This window comes from Dunckerocampus dactyliophorus, chromosome 2 (genome assembly GCF_027744805.1).
Source record: "Dunckerocampus dactyliophorus isolate RoL2022-P2 chromosome 2, RoL_Ddac_1.1, whole genome shotgun sequence".
In the NCBI taxonomy this organism is placed as follows: domain Eukaryota; kingdom Metazoa; phylum Chordata; class Actinopteri; order Syngnathiformes; family Syngnathidae; genus Dunckerocampus; species Dunckerocampus dactyliophorus.
In genome coordinates this window covers 15,909,367-15,928,987 of record NC_072820.1, presented here as the reverse complement: position 1 = coordinate 15,928,987, position 19,621 = coordinate 15,909,367, and the positions used below count along the sequence as shown (strand labels likewise).

Genomic DNA, 19,621 nt, shown 5'->3' with positions numbered 1-19,621 from the left:
ACCTGTGCAGCTCGGGTGAATTCCATGCCCCAAAGGATTAATTAAGGCAGTGCTAGATAACAATGCCGCTCACACTAAATATTGACAATCGGGACACTGTGAGGTGTACTCACTTGTGTTGCCAGCCATTTAGACAATAATAGCCGTGTATTGAGTTATTTTTAGTGCATAGTAAACCAATACTGCTATAAAGCTGCACACTGACTACTCACTGTAATATTGTCCCTTACAAAGAAATTACCGGAACATAATACTGAAATATAATAAGTAAAAGAGTCTGGCAAACTTACCCTGGTTGTGTGTGAGAGTCAGCACATAATTGTCAACATTGGACAGAGGGGGATTCCACCTCAGCAGGGCTCCTTGTGGAGTGATGTTGAGTGCGGTCAACTCTGACGGCATGTCCATTGCTAGGGTTGGAGGTTGAGGAAATGGAGGTTTATTTGGAAAGCCTTCGACAATAATCATCATTCATGTCAGCATAGGTACAGTATCTTCAGGTGTTATTAAACCATGAAGAATGTGCTTCCGTTCATGGCACAAAGACTGAATATGGTATTGTGTTGTTATAGCCACATTTGAGTAGTAATTATAGACTTCCAGACATTTTGCATGAATCCTGCTTAATAATGACACTTTGCCACCGTGACCACTTCCACCTCAAAGTGAAATTAGTAGAGAAATATGATGCATACTTTCACTTGTTCAACCCTCTTCCTAATTTCATTCTCAGACGGCCGGACATGCCAACACGGAATTTGGATTTAATTAAACCTTTAACCTCAGTGTTTCAACCGCAATTCCCTCTCAGGCGTGTTATTTTGGAACAGCATGGAACACGGCAAGCCAACACAGAAGATTGGCAGTGTTCCAAAGCTCTGCCTGGATGAAGTAAATTAGTAATACTGTCTGACTAATTAAAATAAAAACAAAGAAACTGTAGTTGCTGCAATGCTGTGGTGACTCGGAGTCCTTATCTCTGTGATAGATGGGCAAACCCGAATAAAGTCATTACTTTAATTGCAAAAAGGTTTAAGCAAATTATGCAGAGGATTATTCGGTCAATTAGATGGGCGATGGAGAAAAGGTAGGACAAAATGGGTAAACAGGCAGCTCTCCTTTATCAGGGTTTCTGATAATCCAATCACCATGCTCCATCTTCTGATTGCACTTGTGAGTCATTGAAACCAACTACAGTGTCTTTGAAAAGGACAGAACAACAAGGGGAGACACAGTCCTTACACGGGACAATAGTCTACTGAGTCTGCTGAGTTTAATTCCACAGTGTCGGAGGGCTATCATGCACCTGAACGTATCCGTTTAACTTCAGGAAAAGGCTTTTTATTTGTCCTTTAGCGGTTAATTCAGGAACATACTGGCTGTCCCGGTTGGCCATGAGGTCAGTCTGATTTGTGAAGCGCCTCTGGCCATTGTGTTCACCAGACAAGGCAGTTAGAAAGACATTCTCGTCTACCTGTGTGTGCTCCAGCATTATGATTCATAAAGCTGCAATGCTGCACCCGCACATACACAATATACTGCATGGATTACAGACAACATTTAAGATACAAAGAAGACGGCAATACAGTGCTTCATATATTGATAATATAAATAATAATAACAATAATAACAATTATTATTATTATCATTATCATTATCATTATCATCATTATTATTATTATTATTATTATTATTATTATTATTATTACTGGAACCAAGAAGATGTGGCATGTGTGGCATGGCCCATTGTTTTGTGCAATTGTTTTCTCCACTTGTAATAGAAACTTAGAACTACTCGAAGATACCACCTTTGACGCACCCCCAGCCAGAGCCTTTGTACACGCCGACCACTTCACGCAGGACAGCTTTGTAAAAAGCAGGCTTCGCTCCATATATTAAAATCTACCAGCCAGATACGAATAGCTGTGAACCTTCCCAGGAGTGGCTGGCCAACCAAAATTACCCCAAGAGCGCAGCAAGGACTCATCAAAGAGGTCACAAAAGACCCCACAACAACATCAAAAGAACTGCAGGCCTCGCTTGCCTCAGTTAAGGTCAGTGTTCATGACTCCACCATAAGAAAGACACTGAGTTCCAAGATGAAAACCACTGCTGAACAAAACGAACATTAAGGCTTGTCTCCATTTGGGAAGAAAACATCATTATGATCCCAAGACCTTTGGGAAAATGCTCTTGTTTGACGATGACAATGATCCAAAACACATCAGCAAGTCCACCTCTGAATGGCTGAAGAAAAACAATATGAAGACTTGGTGTGGCCTAGTCAAAGTCCTGAACTGAATCCCATTGATAGGCTGTGACATGATCTTTAAAAGGCAGTTAATTTTCAAAAACGATCCGATGTGGCTGAATTACAACAATTCTGCAAAGATGAGTGGGCCAAAAGTCCTCCACAGCGCTGAAAAAGCCTAATTGCAAGTTATCACAAACGCTTCACTGCAGTTGTTGCTGCTAAGGGTCGCCCGACCAGTTATTAGGTTTAGGGGGCAATCACTTTTTCATTTACGTATGATTTTTTTTCTCCCTTTATAATAAAAAGCTTAATTTAAAAACTGCATTTTCTATTCAGTTGTGTGGTCACTTACTAATATTTACATTTGTTTAATGATCTGAAACATTTAAGTGTGACAAACATGACACTCTTGTCACACCACTGTATAAGTTTCACTTTTGCGTCTCATATAACTACGGTGCGTTCAAAGACCGTCAAAGAAAGTGTGAATGCTTGACATGTCTCAATGCTTGACAAAACAAACAAACATCAGTGAAGCATAAAGACATAAACATGTAAAAATTGTAAGCTTTTTTTTTTTTAACAACGGTACATGTAGTCTGGACATTTGACCTGTATTATCACATATTAATAAATGTTTGGGTTCCTATGGGTTTGACATTTCAAAATTCCATACTTTTTCAAAAAATTCTCCAGACTTTTTCCAGACTGAATGAATCAATGACAGAATTGATCAATGAATCAATGATTAATCAATTATCAAATTAATACAATTATTTTTGTATTCAATTATTTGTTTTTTTTATTTAAAAATTTAAAATATCCTCTAATTTCAGCCTCTAACATTTTAATATTTTTTAATGTCCTTAGTCAACCATGAAAGCAGGCCTATTATCTTTGTGTTTTAGGAAAACAAGCTATTACACACATCAGCTTTGACTTAGGAAAACAGTGATCAACATTTATGCCTCTTGTCTGATACAGTATGTTGGGGACCAAACCACTAACAGTTTGTGTTTGGTTCATATTGATCTAGGGCAGGGGTCGCCAACGCGTCAGTCATGAGCTACTATTCGTTCTTTGGGACTTTGCCGGTCGATCGTGAGAACATTTTGAAAAAACGGTATTATGACATCAGTGCCCTCACCTCCCGGAGACTAACAGGGGCACATTTTGTCCACTGAACACGCCCCCACGCCTCGCTGCTATCCAGGCAGCAACCTGCGAGCCCCAGCAAGGAGCCCAGTCCCCAAAATCCGGCCGGAGGTACTCTCGTACACCGACTGGCCCCCTTGCACTAGCAAAAAGGTCGGGTGAGAGAGGGAGGGAGTGACAGAGCGCTGAAGCGATTTTCTTGTGCAGGTTAATGGCCAAGACCAGGGATCTTGGTCTCAAACAGGTTGGTGACCACTGGTCTAGGGCCTAACTGATTACTCAATTAATCGAAATGACAAGCGTCAGATTAATCGAATAAGAAAATAATCCTAAGTTGCAGCCTTAGTATCATGTAAGGTTTGTTCAAATATTATGTGAATATGTATGCCATTATGTCACCATATAATTTCCAGGAGATTATAGCTAGGTAATGTAGCTCATACAAAGGGTTGGAGGAGGATAAGGGCAGAGGGACGGCCATTCAACTTGTCAATCTTCCTAAATGTTTTCCAAGATGCGTCGCTGATTGTGTACTCTCACAAAAAAAAAAGAAAATCAGATTGATCCATTTTTTTTTTTTTTTAAACAGTTAATAATTTTATCTTTTATAAAACAGAACAGTGGGAACAGTCTTGAATTTCCATTTTCCATAGTTTTCCAAACTTGGAAATTTATAAAATCATATTTTACACTTTTACATACTTTCCATACTTGCGTACGAACTGCAATTATTACTGACTTAGGGTGAATTAGATGTGTTTTCTGTGGGAAAAACAGCATATTTTCTGTGAAAAAATTAAAAATGAAAAAAGTAATAAAAAAAATCATCCATCCATCCATCCATCCATTTTCTATACCGCTTCTTCCTCATTAGGGTCACGGGGGCATGCTGGAGCCTATCCCAGCTGACATCGAGCGACAGGCGGGGTACACCCTGGACTGGTCGCCAGCCAATCGCAGGGCACATATAGACAAACAACCATTCACACGCACATTCATACCTATGGACAATTTAGAGTCTCCAATTAACCTCACCTGCATGTTTTTGGGAATGTGGGAGGAAGCCGGAGTACCCGGAGAAAACCCACACGCACACGGGGAGAACATGCAAACTCCACACAGAAATGCCCAGGGAAGAATCAAACCCAGGTCTTCCCGATCTCCAAGCTGATACTGTGTTGGCCAACGTGCTAACCACTAGACCACCGTGCGGCCTAAAAAAAAAAAAAAATCAAAATCTCTGAATTTGCGGGGCCACACTGTATATGAAAAAATACACACTCTGTTAGAGACAGGCATAGACAAACATAGCTCATTAGCATTAAAGCTACAGACACAGACAATGGCGTGTTCCCATTAGGACTTACTAAAAGCACTTTCAAGTTTATAAATTCAAGCAGAAATGCTTGATTCTGCAATAAAGCCTCGATTTTGGCCAACTTCCAAAATTGAGACCTATTTAAAAGTGTTGAAAAATATTCTAATATGGGACCTTAAAAGGATATTTGAGCTCTTAGTTATTCCACAAAAATTCTCCCACATAAATGTTCATTTGAAAACTGATGTTAATTAGGCTGACTTTAATGATATTTATACTAGAACTCCAGTGTTGTCGGGAGAAACATTTATTAAAGGTCCTGACATTTTGCTTATGAGCCCATTTTTAACGCTTAGAGTCCATTTCGTGTCAAACGTTTCCTGGCAAAATGGAATATGCCTCCTTGATTTTTAATGTACTCCGATAATTAAAGAAGTAATGTTATGACGCATTTGTCCAGGCGATGCTATTGTAAATCATGTGTTTGCTATTGCAAACAAGTGGCATTAAAAGATCTGGTTGGGCATTGTGAGGAGAATGTTATTTACCGCTTCTAACAAGCTTGACTTTATGTTCTTTTCAGCCTATTACAACCCCAGTGGTGCTGCTACTTGTAAACACACTGGGATTGTTAGTGTCTGATAATAGAGAATTGTAAGGGGCACAAACAGGACAAAGATTAAAAAGTGAAAGAAAGAAGTCTTTTTGCTTTATTTTTTCTCCTCTCAATGGATTCTTGAACCTGGCTTTTTTTTTTTGCAAAAATCAGTCTCATTGACATGCAAACACACCCTCTTCACTCTCCTCCATCACATACACACATACACCGCACGCACACACGTCGAAGATTATGTATACACTACAGGGAGTTTGTTAATCTTGGGTGAAGGAAATTCTTTGAGCGAGAAGTGTGTTCCATATTCTGCGCGCTGTGCCGCTCAATTCAGATTGGAAAAATAATCAGAGTTGAATCCTCCACTCATGGGGGCGGGGGAGATTTTGGAAGGAAGCGACGGAGCGAAGGAAGGAGAAAGTGGGCACAGACTTGGCGGGAGGCGAAAGAGGATAAAGAGGTAGAGCGCAGCGAGATGGACTTTGGAATAGGTTACCAATTACTGGGTCATGGGGTCGACATTTTAATCTATAACAACAATGCAAGCTGTACCCTTTGATTTGGTGTGATGTGTGTGTTTGTTTGTGAGGACAGTCCTTTTACACACATTTTGTCCAACACAGTGCAGAGCAACTGTTACCCTTTGTGAGAAATAGACTAAATGAGACATACTTCTTCATCTGAGCAAGACATTTTAAACAAGTCTATGCTTTCAACTTTATGGAAACAGTTTAGGGAAGGTATTTTTCTGCAAGATCCTTGAAGGCATGCTTGGACAAAGAACTCGAGAGGCCCTGATATCTCAAGACCATAAAACCCCTTTGGGATGAACTGGCAACATTTGGATTCATATAAAAGTACTCAATAAAAACACCAAAGCAAACACCAAAGCAAACACCAAAACCACTAAAGCAGGCGATCTGAGTTTGGAATAGCAACTACAATTCAAGCCAAGGCATTGTATGATTTGTAAAGGAAGTAGATTTTGGTATGCTTAGGGTTGGGCATCAAGTCTCGAGTATCCATGGGAACCGGGACTAACATTCCAATTCTCCCGAGATCATTCAAATTTTGTAAAAGTAATGTAACAATCAGTAACAATCATTAAAAAAATAATTGGGAAGTTCAGACATTTCATCCAAAAAGATCACCACTACACCACATCGCGGCACTGTTATTGAACAAGCTGGATTCACTTTACATTTTTCACACAGATCAGTGCGCGCTACAGAAAAACATCCACTGTAACTTTATGGTGTTTAGTCAAATCACCATGAAATTTGGTATACACCTTTAGGGAAGCGACTGACAAGCACGTGTGTGTAAAATTTGCACAAGATTGGTTGAAAAACATGTCCACCATCAAGCAAAATGTCTTTGCAGGGGCCTACTGTAAATGTTTCATTTGTGTTGAATCCAGTGAGCAATTGTTGTTCCTACCTGTGAAGACTGAGGCTGTAACCATTTTGCTCTCCTGGCTCCCCCTGACAGCATTCAAACTGATCTCATATTCAGTGGCGGGGAACAGACTCGACAAGGTGTAGTTGGTCACATCGCTGTCAATCACGACACTGTCCACTCGACCTGCAGGAAACACAGCAAAACTCAGCTTTGTCACCGCTTTCAAAACACAATATACTGTATCATATTTTAAGTTAATATTCATTGGTAAAAAATGATGCATTAAACACAATCATCTCATTGAAGTATGTAAAAATTTAAGTACACTACCTCTGGCTGACTGATAGGACAGCTTATAATACTCAAATGGAGCCAGAGGTTTGATCCATGAAATAGTCACTGTGTCCTCGGCCACGGCGGACACCGTCATCTGTTTGGGTGGGTCCATACCTGCAATGCACACTTTGGTCAGGCACGCAATTAACCATGCACTAACCTGTACAATTATTGTGTAAAATTATGTTTTCATGGGTCACATTTGCAACTAAGTGAGCTCTCAGTGCACATTTCGAATTTCAAGCACAGCAATTTACATACACTTTTGGAGAACAAGCATCATTCAAACTACATTTTGCAGCACATTTGCATAAATAAAACTGTCATTTGGCCAGGGGGAGAAAAATGTAAATATTTTGACAAGATATTCAAGGAGCAACCTGTCATAATTCTAAAAGAGCCACAATGAGGGTTACTCAGAATTCCCCCTCGTCCTACCTGCTGACAATTTTAAGTTTAAATGTGTTTCCTGAGACTATCAAGCTGCTGTGTTGTGGAAAAGGTTAAACAAAGACAACATGAGCAAACAAACGTATGGCAGTAACTTAGCTATGCGAGACATAGTCAAAGACAGAAAACGGTGTAGCAAAGAAAAGTAAGAGATGGGGATAATGAGAAGAAGATTAAGGCACTCTCGGCTATGAGAAACATTTAAAATCAAAAGAATAATGACAATTATTCATGAGCAGAGGGGGTAATTTATAATTCCTGGCTTTGAAATGCTTTAATTTCCACTTGGCTAGAAAAAAAAAACGCAGCTTCTATAAAAAAAAGGTAACCATTCAGGCATGGTTATCTTACCAATTCTATTTGCTTTCGTAAAGGTGAAACTTGCATGATGGCTTATGTTGTTTATTATTTAATGAAGCTTCCATGGGAGTCAGGGATAGCAACAGAATACAAAATAACACTACAGCTGCTTCACAATTCATTTACTCTTTGTAACACTATTAGTGATAATGATGCCTGTGTGTGCGTGTGTGTGTGTGTGCGTGCGCGAGCGCACGTGTGTGGAAACAAACCGCTGAGCAACATCTAAGTGAAGTTAGGAGTCGTAGAAAGAGTAAATAGCTATACAGTCTGGTATTTTTCCAATAAGAGGTGACATTTCATGAGAATCCACACACACTTATGATGTTAGAATAAATTACAAAAAAAAAACAACCCAAAAATCCTATATTTGTCTAGCCTTTTTGTGACACAATAAACTACGTTTGTGCTGGGTGAAAAGGTCTTATATGAACCTAAATTTAATCTCAATCAAATACCACTTAGCTTATCCATATAACATGACAAATCACAAATAGGTGATCATGCTTATATATACAGTGGTACCTCAGTTATAAATCTACTCAAAAGGTGTCCGTCAAAAACAATATCAATTTTTCCCATCAGAAATCATGTAAATCCAATGAATTCGATCCAGACAACCAAAAAAATTAAAACAATTTTTTTTTATAGAGAATAAGTGTAGTGTTACATGCAGACAACAATATAAAATGCACATAAATGATGAATGAAATGGATAATGGAACATTTAACATCACTTTTACCTTTGTTAAAGACTCTTGTTGGCAAAAACAGCAAGTGGGGGTAAGGGTGGAGGGAAAGGAAGAGTTGCACGGACACCACCTTCGTACTTTGCTATGGCATGTTTTTAGACTTGTTATGAACAAAGTTGGACTCACGCGGTGCAATAACACACAGGACTGAGTCACCAATGTGGGGGATTCTTTGTTTGGGCACTCCATTGTTAGGGTATTTCATTCCGTGGACAAGCAAACTGACTAGTATGGCCGTACAACAACTGAAACAGCGTATGATAAAAACCAAGACACTGTTTTGGCAATAGTTTTTGTCAAAAACCTAATCCTACAAGAACCGTGGCGTACAAAAAACAATGTACCACTGTATATAGATACTGATGCTCTATAGGTGCTTAAGCTTAATACAGTTGTATGTACAGTATGGATTAAACTTTCTTTAAGAACGAAGATTATGTGCATGCTGTCCTGCTGAGGCGGAGCTGCCGGCACACACCTGCAGCCAATTAGTGCTCCGCCTTCTTATACTGATTGTTGGCATCTGCTCAGTGCCAGATTGTCCTAATTCCTCGCCTGCAAGCTGTGCCTACCTGCCTTGTCTTATCCTGCATACCTTAGCTCTATGGCTTTTTCAGCGCCCTCGTTTTTGTGCCTCCCGCTAATGTTATATATTCCTGCTTGGTTTTCAGCAATGATTTTTGGCTCCAGGGCCGCACGGTGGCCTAGTGGCTAGCATGTTTGCCACACAGTCAGGAGATCATGAAGATCTGGATTCTGCCCGTGCATGGGTTTTCTCCGGGTACTCCGGTTTCCTCCCACATTCCAAAAACATGCATGTTAGGTTAATTGGCGACTCTAAATTGTCCATAGGTATAAATGTGAGTGTGAATGGTTGTTTGTCTATATGTGCCCTGCGATTGACTGGCGACCAGTCCAGCGTGTACTCCGCCTCTCACCCGAAGTCAGCTGGGATAGGCTCCAACATACCCGTGACCCTAGTGAGGATAAGCGGCATAGAAAATGGATGGATGGATGGATTTTTGGCTCCACGTGTGTGTAGTTTTTCTCTGGCAGCCTTGTACTAGCTGTGATTTTTTGTTACAACCATTTTCTGTGGCCTTGCCCTGTATTTTTGTTGATTGGACTTTGTACCTATTTTTGTGTCTATTTTTTATACCTTTTTCCTCTACAGAGGTCACCTTTGGTATCAAACTTTTGTTCTCTTATTTTGTGTGCTTCTCTGCATCTTGGGGTCCAAACTTCATACACAGCAGTTCGTGACAGAACAATCTGGCCAATATGGATCCCGCAGAGTTAGAGCACTTCTGGTCGGCTCTGCTGCATCAGGGCCAGTTAGTCGGTAACTATGACAAGACTCTGCGGGAGATTATGGAGGCCATTACCGCGCTATCAGCTAGTGTAGGGGCTATGGATCAGCGGCTGGAGCGAGTTTCCCTCAAGGGCTTCCAGAGGAACCCAGTGCCTAACTTAGTGTAGTCGCTACCAGCTCCGGCTCTCGCAAAGCTACCTCATCGCAAGCCTAAAATTCCCCTTCTGCCATGATCCTCTGTGGAATCGACTTCATGTAAACAATTCCTCCACTAATGCTTCCTTGTCTTCAATCAGCAACCAGGTACATACACCTCAGACCCTGCTAAAATCGCTTTTGTTATGAGCTTGCTTATGGACAAAGCCGCCGCATGGGCCATGGCAGTAAGCAAGGCCAAGCCCGCCACCCGATCTTCGCTGCCCCTATTTTTGTCAGAGATGCATAAGGTTTTTGACCACCCAATTTGGCAGGCAGTCGATTGCTGGATATCAGGCAGAACGGACGCTCAGTGGCAGCCTTCTCTATGCACTTTACTGTTTTAGCTGTGGAGAGCGGCTACAATGATGCTGCCTTGCATGGTATTTTCCGCAAATCCCTTAACATCCACGTTAAGGACGAACTTGCAGTACAGGAAGATACTACTTCATTGGATGGACTTATCGACCTCGCCATTTGCCTTGACAACTGCTGTAGAGAACAGGATTGTGAGCACGTCGAGGAGGGAGGTTCCTAGACCGTTTCTCTAAGATGGTCCACTTCGTCGTCCTACCTAAGCTGCCGTCATCCTTGGAAACTGCCTGTTTTTTGGTGAGACACGTGTTCCATTTTCATGTCATTCCTATGGACTTGGTCTCAGACAGGGGACCTCAGTTTGCCTCCCAGGTGTGGAGGGCCTTCTGCTAAACACTGGGGGCGTTGGTCAGCCTGTCATCTGGGTACCACCTACAATCCAATGGCCAGACAGAGCGGGCCAATCAAGATCTGGAGGCCGCCCTGCACTGCGTTTGCCACCGGCACCAAGTATGCAAAACAACTTATAAACCCGTGACAATGTTTTACCAAGACAACTGAGGAACGCCAGATGTGTCACTTCTGTCACCACACCTCCACCTGTGTAATTTCACCACCACAATATGCTATACAACAAGTCTATTTCAAATATCACAACTCATAGGACATCCAACCACTGGCTGGCTAGATCTCATTGACTTTCGGATGGGAAAACCATCACTGCCATCACTGCCATGGATTATCAGTTGAATGTGAGTGATAACAATACATGCTTGCTTATAGGGTCAGTGGGAGTGTAGGTATCCCCTCTGCCTGTTACTTGTGATACTGACCTGTCGTAAGGGATGCCATAACAGGGTCAGAGGTAACGTCCCCCTGTATTGTAATCAGGCTGACGTCGTACTGAGTAGAGGGCAGCAGCCCCTGCACAAGCGACCTGGTCTTGGAACCATCCAGGGTCACCTTGGAGGTGTCGGTGCCATCGGCAGAGCTGTAGCTGAGGATGAAGACGTCAGCGGGCGGCGCTGGTGAGCTCCACGCAACCAGCACTGAGTCGGAGGTCACCTCAGATAAGTAGAGGTGAGAGACGGGCCTGATCCCTAAAAGGAATATTGGTCAAAAGTCATGATAGGAGGGTCTCCAAGACAGTCAAGAGCAAGAAAAGTGAATAAATTGTTTTCAAGGATAGAAATGGTGGCGATTGATGGAAGTGTAATTGGATGGAAGTACAGCTGGTGATGAAGATGACGTTATGAAAGGAACTGGATAACAACAATGATCCCAGGAAATGTTGCTGTCAAAACGTAAGACTCACACAGCGGATGATGAAATTAAGGTAAAGAACATAAGCAAAAAAGATCCTATAAAGAGTAATAGGAAACACCCTCAGTCAAAGTGCAGGTGATACACTTTGCGTGTGACTGCTATTTACTTGCGATCTCATTCAAAATTCAAACTGCTGAAGATCAATACCTGATGTTTTTCTTCAAGACAGGTTCTCTCAGGCACAGAAAATTAAATGCCCCTAGTGAAGTGGATGAAAAGATGAAGTAATTAACTTTTCTCTCTTGATCTCCCATCTTATCGTGCTGTCATCTCTCCCCATGCCCGATGGTATGTGTCTTGTTAGTAGTGGGCCCACAGATTACGCAAAATGAAGTTCATTATGATGATGAGGGTGATGACAACGGTGGTAGTCATGAAGAAGAATTATGACAGCAGATGAGCTCAAGAGCATTATTGTGATGCCGAAAAGAGTCATCAAGATGATTTCAGGACCAGTGAAAAAGCAAAATCCACCAGAAAGCAAAATTATGATGAGCCATGAGACTGAAATTTCCACAGATTATGCGACTCTGAAGAAACCCAAGCATTCATATAAGAACATGAAAATATCTGATGCTAATGTGATTCAAGATCATCAACAGGCTGCAAAAGTTGAAATCAACTAATTGGTTCTGTAAACTTTTTATTAAAGATGCTTGATATTGGCTTTCTTTCCGATCCAATATGCATTTCACAAATAAACACTGTGCAAAATAAGACAAATAAATAAAGTCATAGAAAAAGTGTCTATTTTGTATTAACAAAGTCATTAAAAAATCATGACCAACAGCCAACTAAAATAACATGTTCTCCTACTATCAACAAGTAAGACAGATTAGTCTTAATTAAGTCACAAATAAAAATCAATTAAAATGATCCGTATAAGAACAAAGTAAGGTGTAAAGTATGTAACTAAGCAATCCGTGAAATTATCATTATCAGCAGAAAAAAACAGTACCAATATGAATCGTAATCTCATTTTTTGGCCAATTTTGGAAAATAACATTGGTGGGCCGAAATTATCGGACATTCATACTTTCTATAGGTTATCAATTAATTTTTAAGTATTGTTTTATATTATGTGTGTCTGATTCCTGTTTTTTAAGTTGTGTTCCTTGTCATGTTTGGTTCAGTTAAAGCCAATTCTGCTGGGTTTGCTCTGCTAGTACGATTCGTTTGGTCAAATGTGAACGCGAATTTTCAAACCCTACTGTGCACCAAACGAATGGACCAAGACTGCTTGAAAGATGAGTCTAGGTGCTCTTGCTGGGTACTCAGCACCAGTGAAGTCTGGTGCTGTTCGGTGTACTTGAGCTGAAATGTGCTACATGGACCACAGGCATGCAGAAATTACAAATACAGTCATGGAAAAAATTATTAGTCCACCCTTGTTTCTTCAGCTTATTGATCAATTTTAATGCCTGGTACAACTAAAGGTTTGTTTGGACAAATATAATGATGATAACAAATATAGCTCATAAGAGTTTAATTTAAGAGCTGATATCTAGCGACTTCCACGGTTTTCTTGATGATAACCAAAATCACTTAGCATTGTACTGCCAAAAAATTTTACTCTTATGAACTATTTTTGTTGTCAGTGTTATATTTGTCCAAACAAAGGTACCATGAATAAGAAACTGAAGAAACAAGGGTCTAATATTTTTTCCCATTACTGCATGTAAGAAAAATACATTGGAAGTGCTATCTCTCTGGGCCCGGTTCTTCAAAACTCGGTTATATTTAACCACTGGTTAAGTACACTTAAACGACCGTTAACTTTAACGGCACCGTTATCTTGCTGTCCAAAATTCGGTTAACTTTAACCGGCTGTAAACTTGACGTTAAAGTTAACACACCTTAGGACCACCGCTAACTTTTTAGCAGGTGGTTATCTCTCAAGATGGAGTTCGCGGCTAACACTGCCTTCATGATGCCATGCTGTCATGTCTCCTTACGTGCATTGCTGATGTCTGGATTATGCATTACTTCACACTTTACTGTACATTGCAGCTTTTCAGCACATGAGAAATCATTTATGCTTTTAACTGCCTAGATTTTAAAGGAAACTATTTTATTGAACTATGTTAAGCTTGCAAATTCTATCTTAGTCATGTTTAATAACAACTATTTTGATGGAATAATTGTACATAATTGTGTAGGCTTTATCGGTGTCACAAGATTATATTTTTATGAACTTGCAATTTGAAGCAATAGTTACATTATTTTTAAAGTTTTCCAGAGGAATTATAAGTATAGTGTGTCTGATGTTGTACATAGTCTTGCCTTTGCAATGTATTGAAAGCTGTGTTCTGTAACAATAACAAATAAAACATACATTTAATAAATATTACTCATGTGTCGTTTATACATGAATAGCTATTATACGTATTGTCATCTTGGCACTAACATTAGGTTGAACCCTAAGACCCTTACTTTGAAGGCGAGCGGACTTTCAGTATTTTTCCAAACTATAACAGCTTGTGCTGAGCAAAATATTTGTAACCAAAAACATTTTTATTTAATTTCATAAATTTCTGGCTTGTTTGAACTCTTTCAATGCACAAGACGTCTATTGACGTCTTTTCAAAAAGTAACATTGACTGCCAGAGATGGCTTTTTCGCAGGAGCTACAGATCAAAGTCTTATTCATCTTGCATGGGAATTTCTGACTTGTAGGCAATGTATTTCTGTCCCAGTAGGGGGCAACAGTTCTCTTTTCCTCCAACCGGCAGCGACAGATTGTCTATGAAGAAGACGGATTGTGGGTTGAGAGAGGAAAATGGCGAAACACATGCAGAAATCGGAGACAAAAAGCGGAGCGGAGACAAAAAATACAGGCACCTAACGCTGTCACAGAGCTTGTCTGGCGGTGGATCTGCCTTTAGTAGTGACGCGGTCGCGAAAGACGTAGGTATTTTACCAGACGTAGGTGACGTAGACACAAATGCAGTTGACAATGGCAGCCAAAGCAACAACCTAGTGGTTAGTGTTGCTGAGTCGTGTGGCGCGACACCGGAAGCAGTTCAGAGTTGGGTGAATCAGAACCCGACCCTGATTCTTCTGATGAATGGCTGCCATCTGGATCGGTCAGCAGCTGGGATTCATCCCCACATCCAGCAGACCCCACCGTCACTCTGCTTGAATTTGCTTCTATGCAGAAAAAGCTTGTTTTCTCTGTTTTTTGGTCAAAATCAGGTGTTTTTGCTGAAACTACCCTATGTTCTACCACCAATATCTAAAAACCCAAAAAGGCTAGAAACAAACTTTTTTTTCTGATGAAAGAAGAGAGTCTAAAGTTTCTTTAGATAGTTTCTAAAACTCAAGTCCTAAAACTCAATATTGTCAATATTCTGTGGGTCTTGAAAGTCCAGCAAAAATGCCCAAAAACTCAGGCAGTATGGAGCTCTCTGCTCTGAACATGGCTGGCAGTCAACGGGTTAATTCATAAAACATTTAGCTTCATTTGTTGCAGAATACAATTTCAACATTTTGAAGTTAAGCGCATCTGGGCTCTTACTTTGAAGGCTGGTTAAATAGTTCCGGTATCTGCCGTAGTGGCCGAGGTTCATTATGCTGTAAAGCTGGAAACTATGTTAAATATTCCTTACTTTAATTCATAATATATTTAACTCAAATATTTTTGTTTAATTAATTTTTTTAATTAGTTAAATCGTTTCGCTATAAATTTTTTTGCTAAACCGGAAGTCAACAAAATTAGGAATTGTGTGATATATTGGCCAGTGACCAGTGGACCACTTGGTTAACTTTGAAGGTGCCGTTAACGACATGACTATCCATGTTTTGAACAACACATATTTAAACGGCAGGTTAAGAATTTAACCGGTTGTTAGAGGTTAACCAGTGGTTAAATGACCGAGTTTTGAAAAACCGGGCCCTGCTATGCTTTCTCCCTTTGTTTGTGTGACAATGGCACTCTTTCGAAGTATATTTTAGAAGCTTTTCTTGAAATCTAAAATGGTGACAATAGCAGAGTAGAAATATAACCTGCATATTCAATCCAGCAGATGGCATTTTGGTATCAGAGTTTAAGTCATATAATATGTCACAAAATCAAATATGTTTTTTTTTTGTTCCAGACCAGAGTATCGAACTACAAGTGCAAACACGGCCTTAAATAATCACTATTGCCTATTGTTAGAAGACTATTTCCTTTTACCTGTGAAGGCATCTATGGTGGCCACGTTGCTCTGCTGTCGTCCTCTCCTGGCTGCCACTGTGATGGTGTATTCAGTCCCAGGCTCCAGGTCTGTCAGAGTGGTGGTGGTTTCATCTTTAGGCACAGTCAGCTGGAAGAGGAATTAAATTAAAATAACGCATATATGCCTGCATGTTCATTTGAAGGTGCATGTCTAATTACAGTATATGGAAAGTGTTCATCAGTCTTGTTGTTTACCTCAGTAGACACGCCAGAAGAGGATGTAAAGGTGACTTTGTAGAAGTCAATTGGGCCCTGGACCATGCCCCACACTAGGGTGATTGTGTTGTCTGTCGATGCCATCACGGTCAGATCCATGGGAACATCCAGACCTGATAGAATGGAAGAGAGGTAGAAGACCCGCATGTTAAAACTGAGGAAAAGGGACTTCCTGCATAAGAAAAGCAACAATGAAGATGGATGGATAGGTGGACGAGGTAAATTTACAAGGGGTCAACTTCAGGATATGTCTTGTCTTGAAGTTGGGCACATTATAGAGCAGGGGACATCAACACTATGCCTTCCCAAAGGCACACACAACACAACTATTACTATAACATGTAACTATGTGCCATTTGGTTAAATTAGAGCAGTAGATAGCAGCAAAATTACTTATATTTTACCCTGACAACAAATAAACAATGACAGGAGTGACACTTTGGTCAACACTCCTAACTTAATTCATTTTGACAGTTTTATGACAGTTAAGAATGCTAACATGTTACTTTAAAAAAATGCCTGCACACATAATGAAGGTTTTATGATGGTAACAGGAAGCAATTATTTCTATTTGCATTATTTCCTATTAGAACATTTTTTTCAGTTAGCTGATATTTTGCTTCCCAAACAAATGTCTAAACTGGAATTTGTTTACAATCTTATTTATCTCTTTGTTAACACAAAAATACGTGGAAGCCAATTACATTTTATGTCTTTTCACTGTTGTTATCAGAGCATTACGCTCTGATGATATGTATCCACATTAGGATTGTTTGGCCTTTGTTGCAGGTATTTCCTTCCACTGATAGAAAACAAAGGTTAAAAAAGCTTCACATTTCGATTTCCTGGGAGGAAAAAAATTGACTGTTTATGCTTGGATGACATAAAGGCTGCTCTGAATACACTCTGATGTTGAGGAAAACACTTCTACATCTTCGATTGCGCATAAAACATTCCGACCATGACGTCTTTCCAATTCACAGGAATACAAATGTGATCACAAGGAGCTGCAGCTGCAGGTATGTGTGTTTATTTGTGTGTGTGTGTAAGTGTTAGCTGTCAATAATTATTTTCTTGACATGTGGGGATGCTGGATTTTGCACATTCTATCTTGGAATAAAACTGTGGTTATTCTATTCGTATTTTTGTATTCTAAGGTGCAGTTAATCAACGGACAAGAAAATCAAATATTTATGTCATTGCACTGACAAAAGCCAGTGTTTAACCCTCCTCTATTTATTCATCAGCTGATGAAGACACAACAAAAGAACTCAAAGATGTTAATCCTCTCTGCTTTCAGGAACTCACACTTTAATGGGATGAATAACGCTACATGTTGGGCATGCAGGGGGTGTTGTTGTGCTATTTAAAGCTGTTTGCCAAAGATTGATAGACAAGAGATCAAAGAGGATTCTCACAACTAGAAGGATGCAGTGTTGTCAGGAAAACTGAGACATAATATTGACAAATGCTTTCAGACATTTGAATAAGTACACGCTTGACAGTGGGGAAATTGGGATGGGGAATTGTGTGACTATGACACTGGTATTTTTTAAACCCCTTTTGGAAAAATATTTTTTAAGACAAAACAAATTATTTATAAAATCATGTTTGTGTGAGTGACAGGAAGAAAAGTCACCTGCTGGTTTATATGTATACATTTCACAATCCTGACTATAAGAAACTCCGCCTTCTTGAAGACCTGTTTTTGAAGAAGTATTATTATGACAAAATGATTTTTTTTAAATTACATTTTCAATATCAGTTAAATAACAGCTCATAAATTTCAGCAAAAAAGACAGCATACCAACAAGGATAAAATTGTTGGTACACGTCTGTAAAAGAAAGAAAAACCAACATGAGTCACTGAAATAATTAAAAACTGACAAAAGTAATGATAAAAAATACTGGAATTTGTCAAAGTTCATATTGAAAAGACACAAAGCTTATGGGAGAGAAATCTGGAGCTTTTTGGCAAGTCACATCAGTCCTATGTTCACGCAAAAATATGTGACACAAAATAAAGCATACAGAGAAACATGGAGCAGCCTCTGTTATATTGTAAGTTTGCTTTGTCGCATCCAGCACACAGTGTCTTTCATCTATGCAGGGTACAATGAAACCTCAAGACTATGAAATCATGTGTTGCAAATGTGTTGTCCAGTGTCAGAAAGCTTGGTCTCAGTCGCAGGTCATGGGTCCTCCAACAGGACAATGAATCAAAACACTCAGACAAAAACACTCAAGAATGTCTAAGAGCGACACATCGGACTAATCTGAAGTGGCTTTCTGCAACATGCTGTCTGGAAAAGGCACCCATCAGAGAGAGCGCTGGAACGGTGTGCTTGTGAGGAGTGGAACAAAATAACTGTCCACATGTGCAGGGGTCTCATTGAAAGTTACAGCAGTAACTACTGATTGCAGTAGTTACTGTATTCATTTTAGTCCAAGCCAGTTTCATTAGATTATTTTCTTCTCTTCTCTATCCATCTTCTATGCCGCTTATCCTCACTAGGGACTTGGGGCGAGAGACGGGGTACACCCTGGACTGGTCGCCAGTCAGTTGCAGGGCACATGGAGACAATCATACCTATGGACAATTTAGAGTCGCCAACTAACCTAACATGCATGCTTTTGGAATGTGGGAACAAACTGTAGAAAACCCACACACACCGTGAGGCCTCTCTTCTTTCTTCTCTTAAACTATACCTGTCAACATGTGCATTTATTAATAGGGATTTTTTTCTGAAGCTGCGCTGCTCTGGCAGTAACGGAGAGAATTTTTTTTCATGAAAGTTAAATTCGCGGGTGTATGCTGGAGCCTATCCCAGCTGACTTCGGGCGAGAGGCAGGGTACACCCTGGACTGGTCACAGGCACAAAAGCTGGTAAACAGGTTTTCTATGCGCTTTAACTACGAAAATATTTCATTCATAACAAAGAAATCCTACTTAGTGTAAATTCACTTATCACGGTTGGGTCTGGAACCAATTAACCACGACGATGGATTACCGTAGAACATTTTTTTAGCTGATTGACAATGGCTTTGCTTCATTGATCACCATTATCTTAAAAATAGCAGCATAACTCCTCCTGTTGTTTGCTAACTTGCGCAACCTTTGAAAAAAAATTCCCAGCAGCTCTCTGTGTGTGTCTCTCCAGATTACTGGTGTATTTGAGTGACAGGAGAAAAGCTCAAATAAATGCGAGAAATTGTTTGGCGCCACCTTTTGGTTTTCAAGTATAAATCCCTAGATACTGAGTAATGGACGACCCGGTTATAAATACCATTTATAACCAGATCAATGAGGTAATTCTATCACTATTTATACTCGTTTTTTCCGTTGAGGTGAATGAAAAGAACATAAACAAACAATCAGCTGATGGTAGAATGAGGTTT

General features: G+C 40.0%; 1 protein-coding gene across 11 annotated transcripts in view; it reads right to left on the bottom strand.

The window, feature by feature from the left end:
• The window catches only part of tnr (tenascin R (restrictin, janusin)), a 176,767-nt gene that overhangs the window by 32,824 nt on the left and 124,322 nt on the right, over window positions 1-19,621 (bottom strand). For 10 of the 11 annotated variants that reach the window (XM_054752796.1, XM_054752785.1, XM_054752846.1 and 7 more), the window contains 6 exons: window positions 16,202-16,335; window positions 15,965-16,094; window positions 11,295-11,561; window positions 7,072-7,191; window positions 6,781-6,924; window positions 291-410 (listed from right to left, as the gene is read on the bottom strand). In XM_054752796.1, the coding sequence (XP_054608771.1) occupies window positions 291-410; window positions 6,781-6,924; window positions 7,072-7,191; window positions 11,295-11,561; window positions 15,965-16,094; window positions 16,202-16,335 (915 nt within the window). The remainder of the gene's footprint in view (window positions 1-290; window positions 411-6,780; window positions 6,925-7,071; window positions 7,192-11,294; window positions 11,562-15,964; window positions 16,095-16,201; window positions 16,336-19,621) is intronic. The other variant, XM_054752873.1, reaches the window with a different exon arrangement.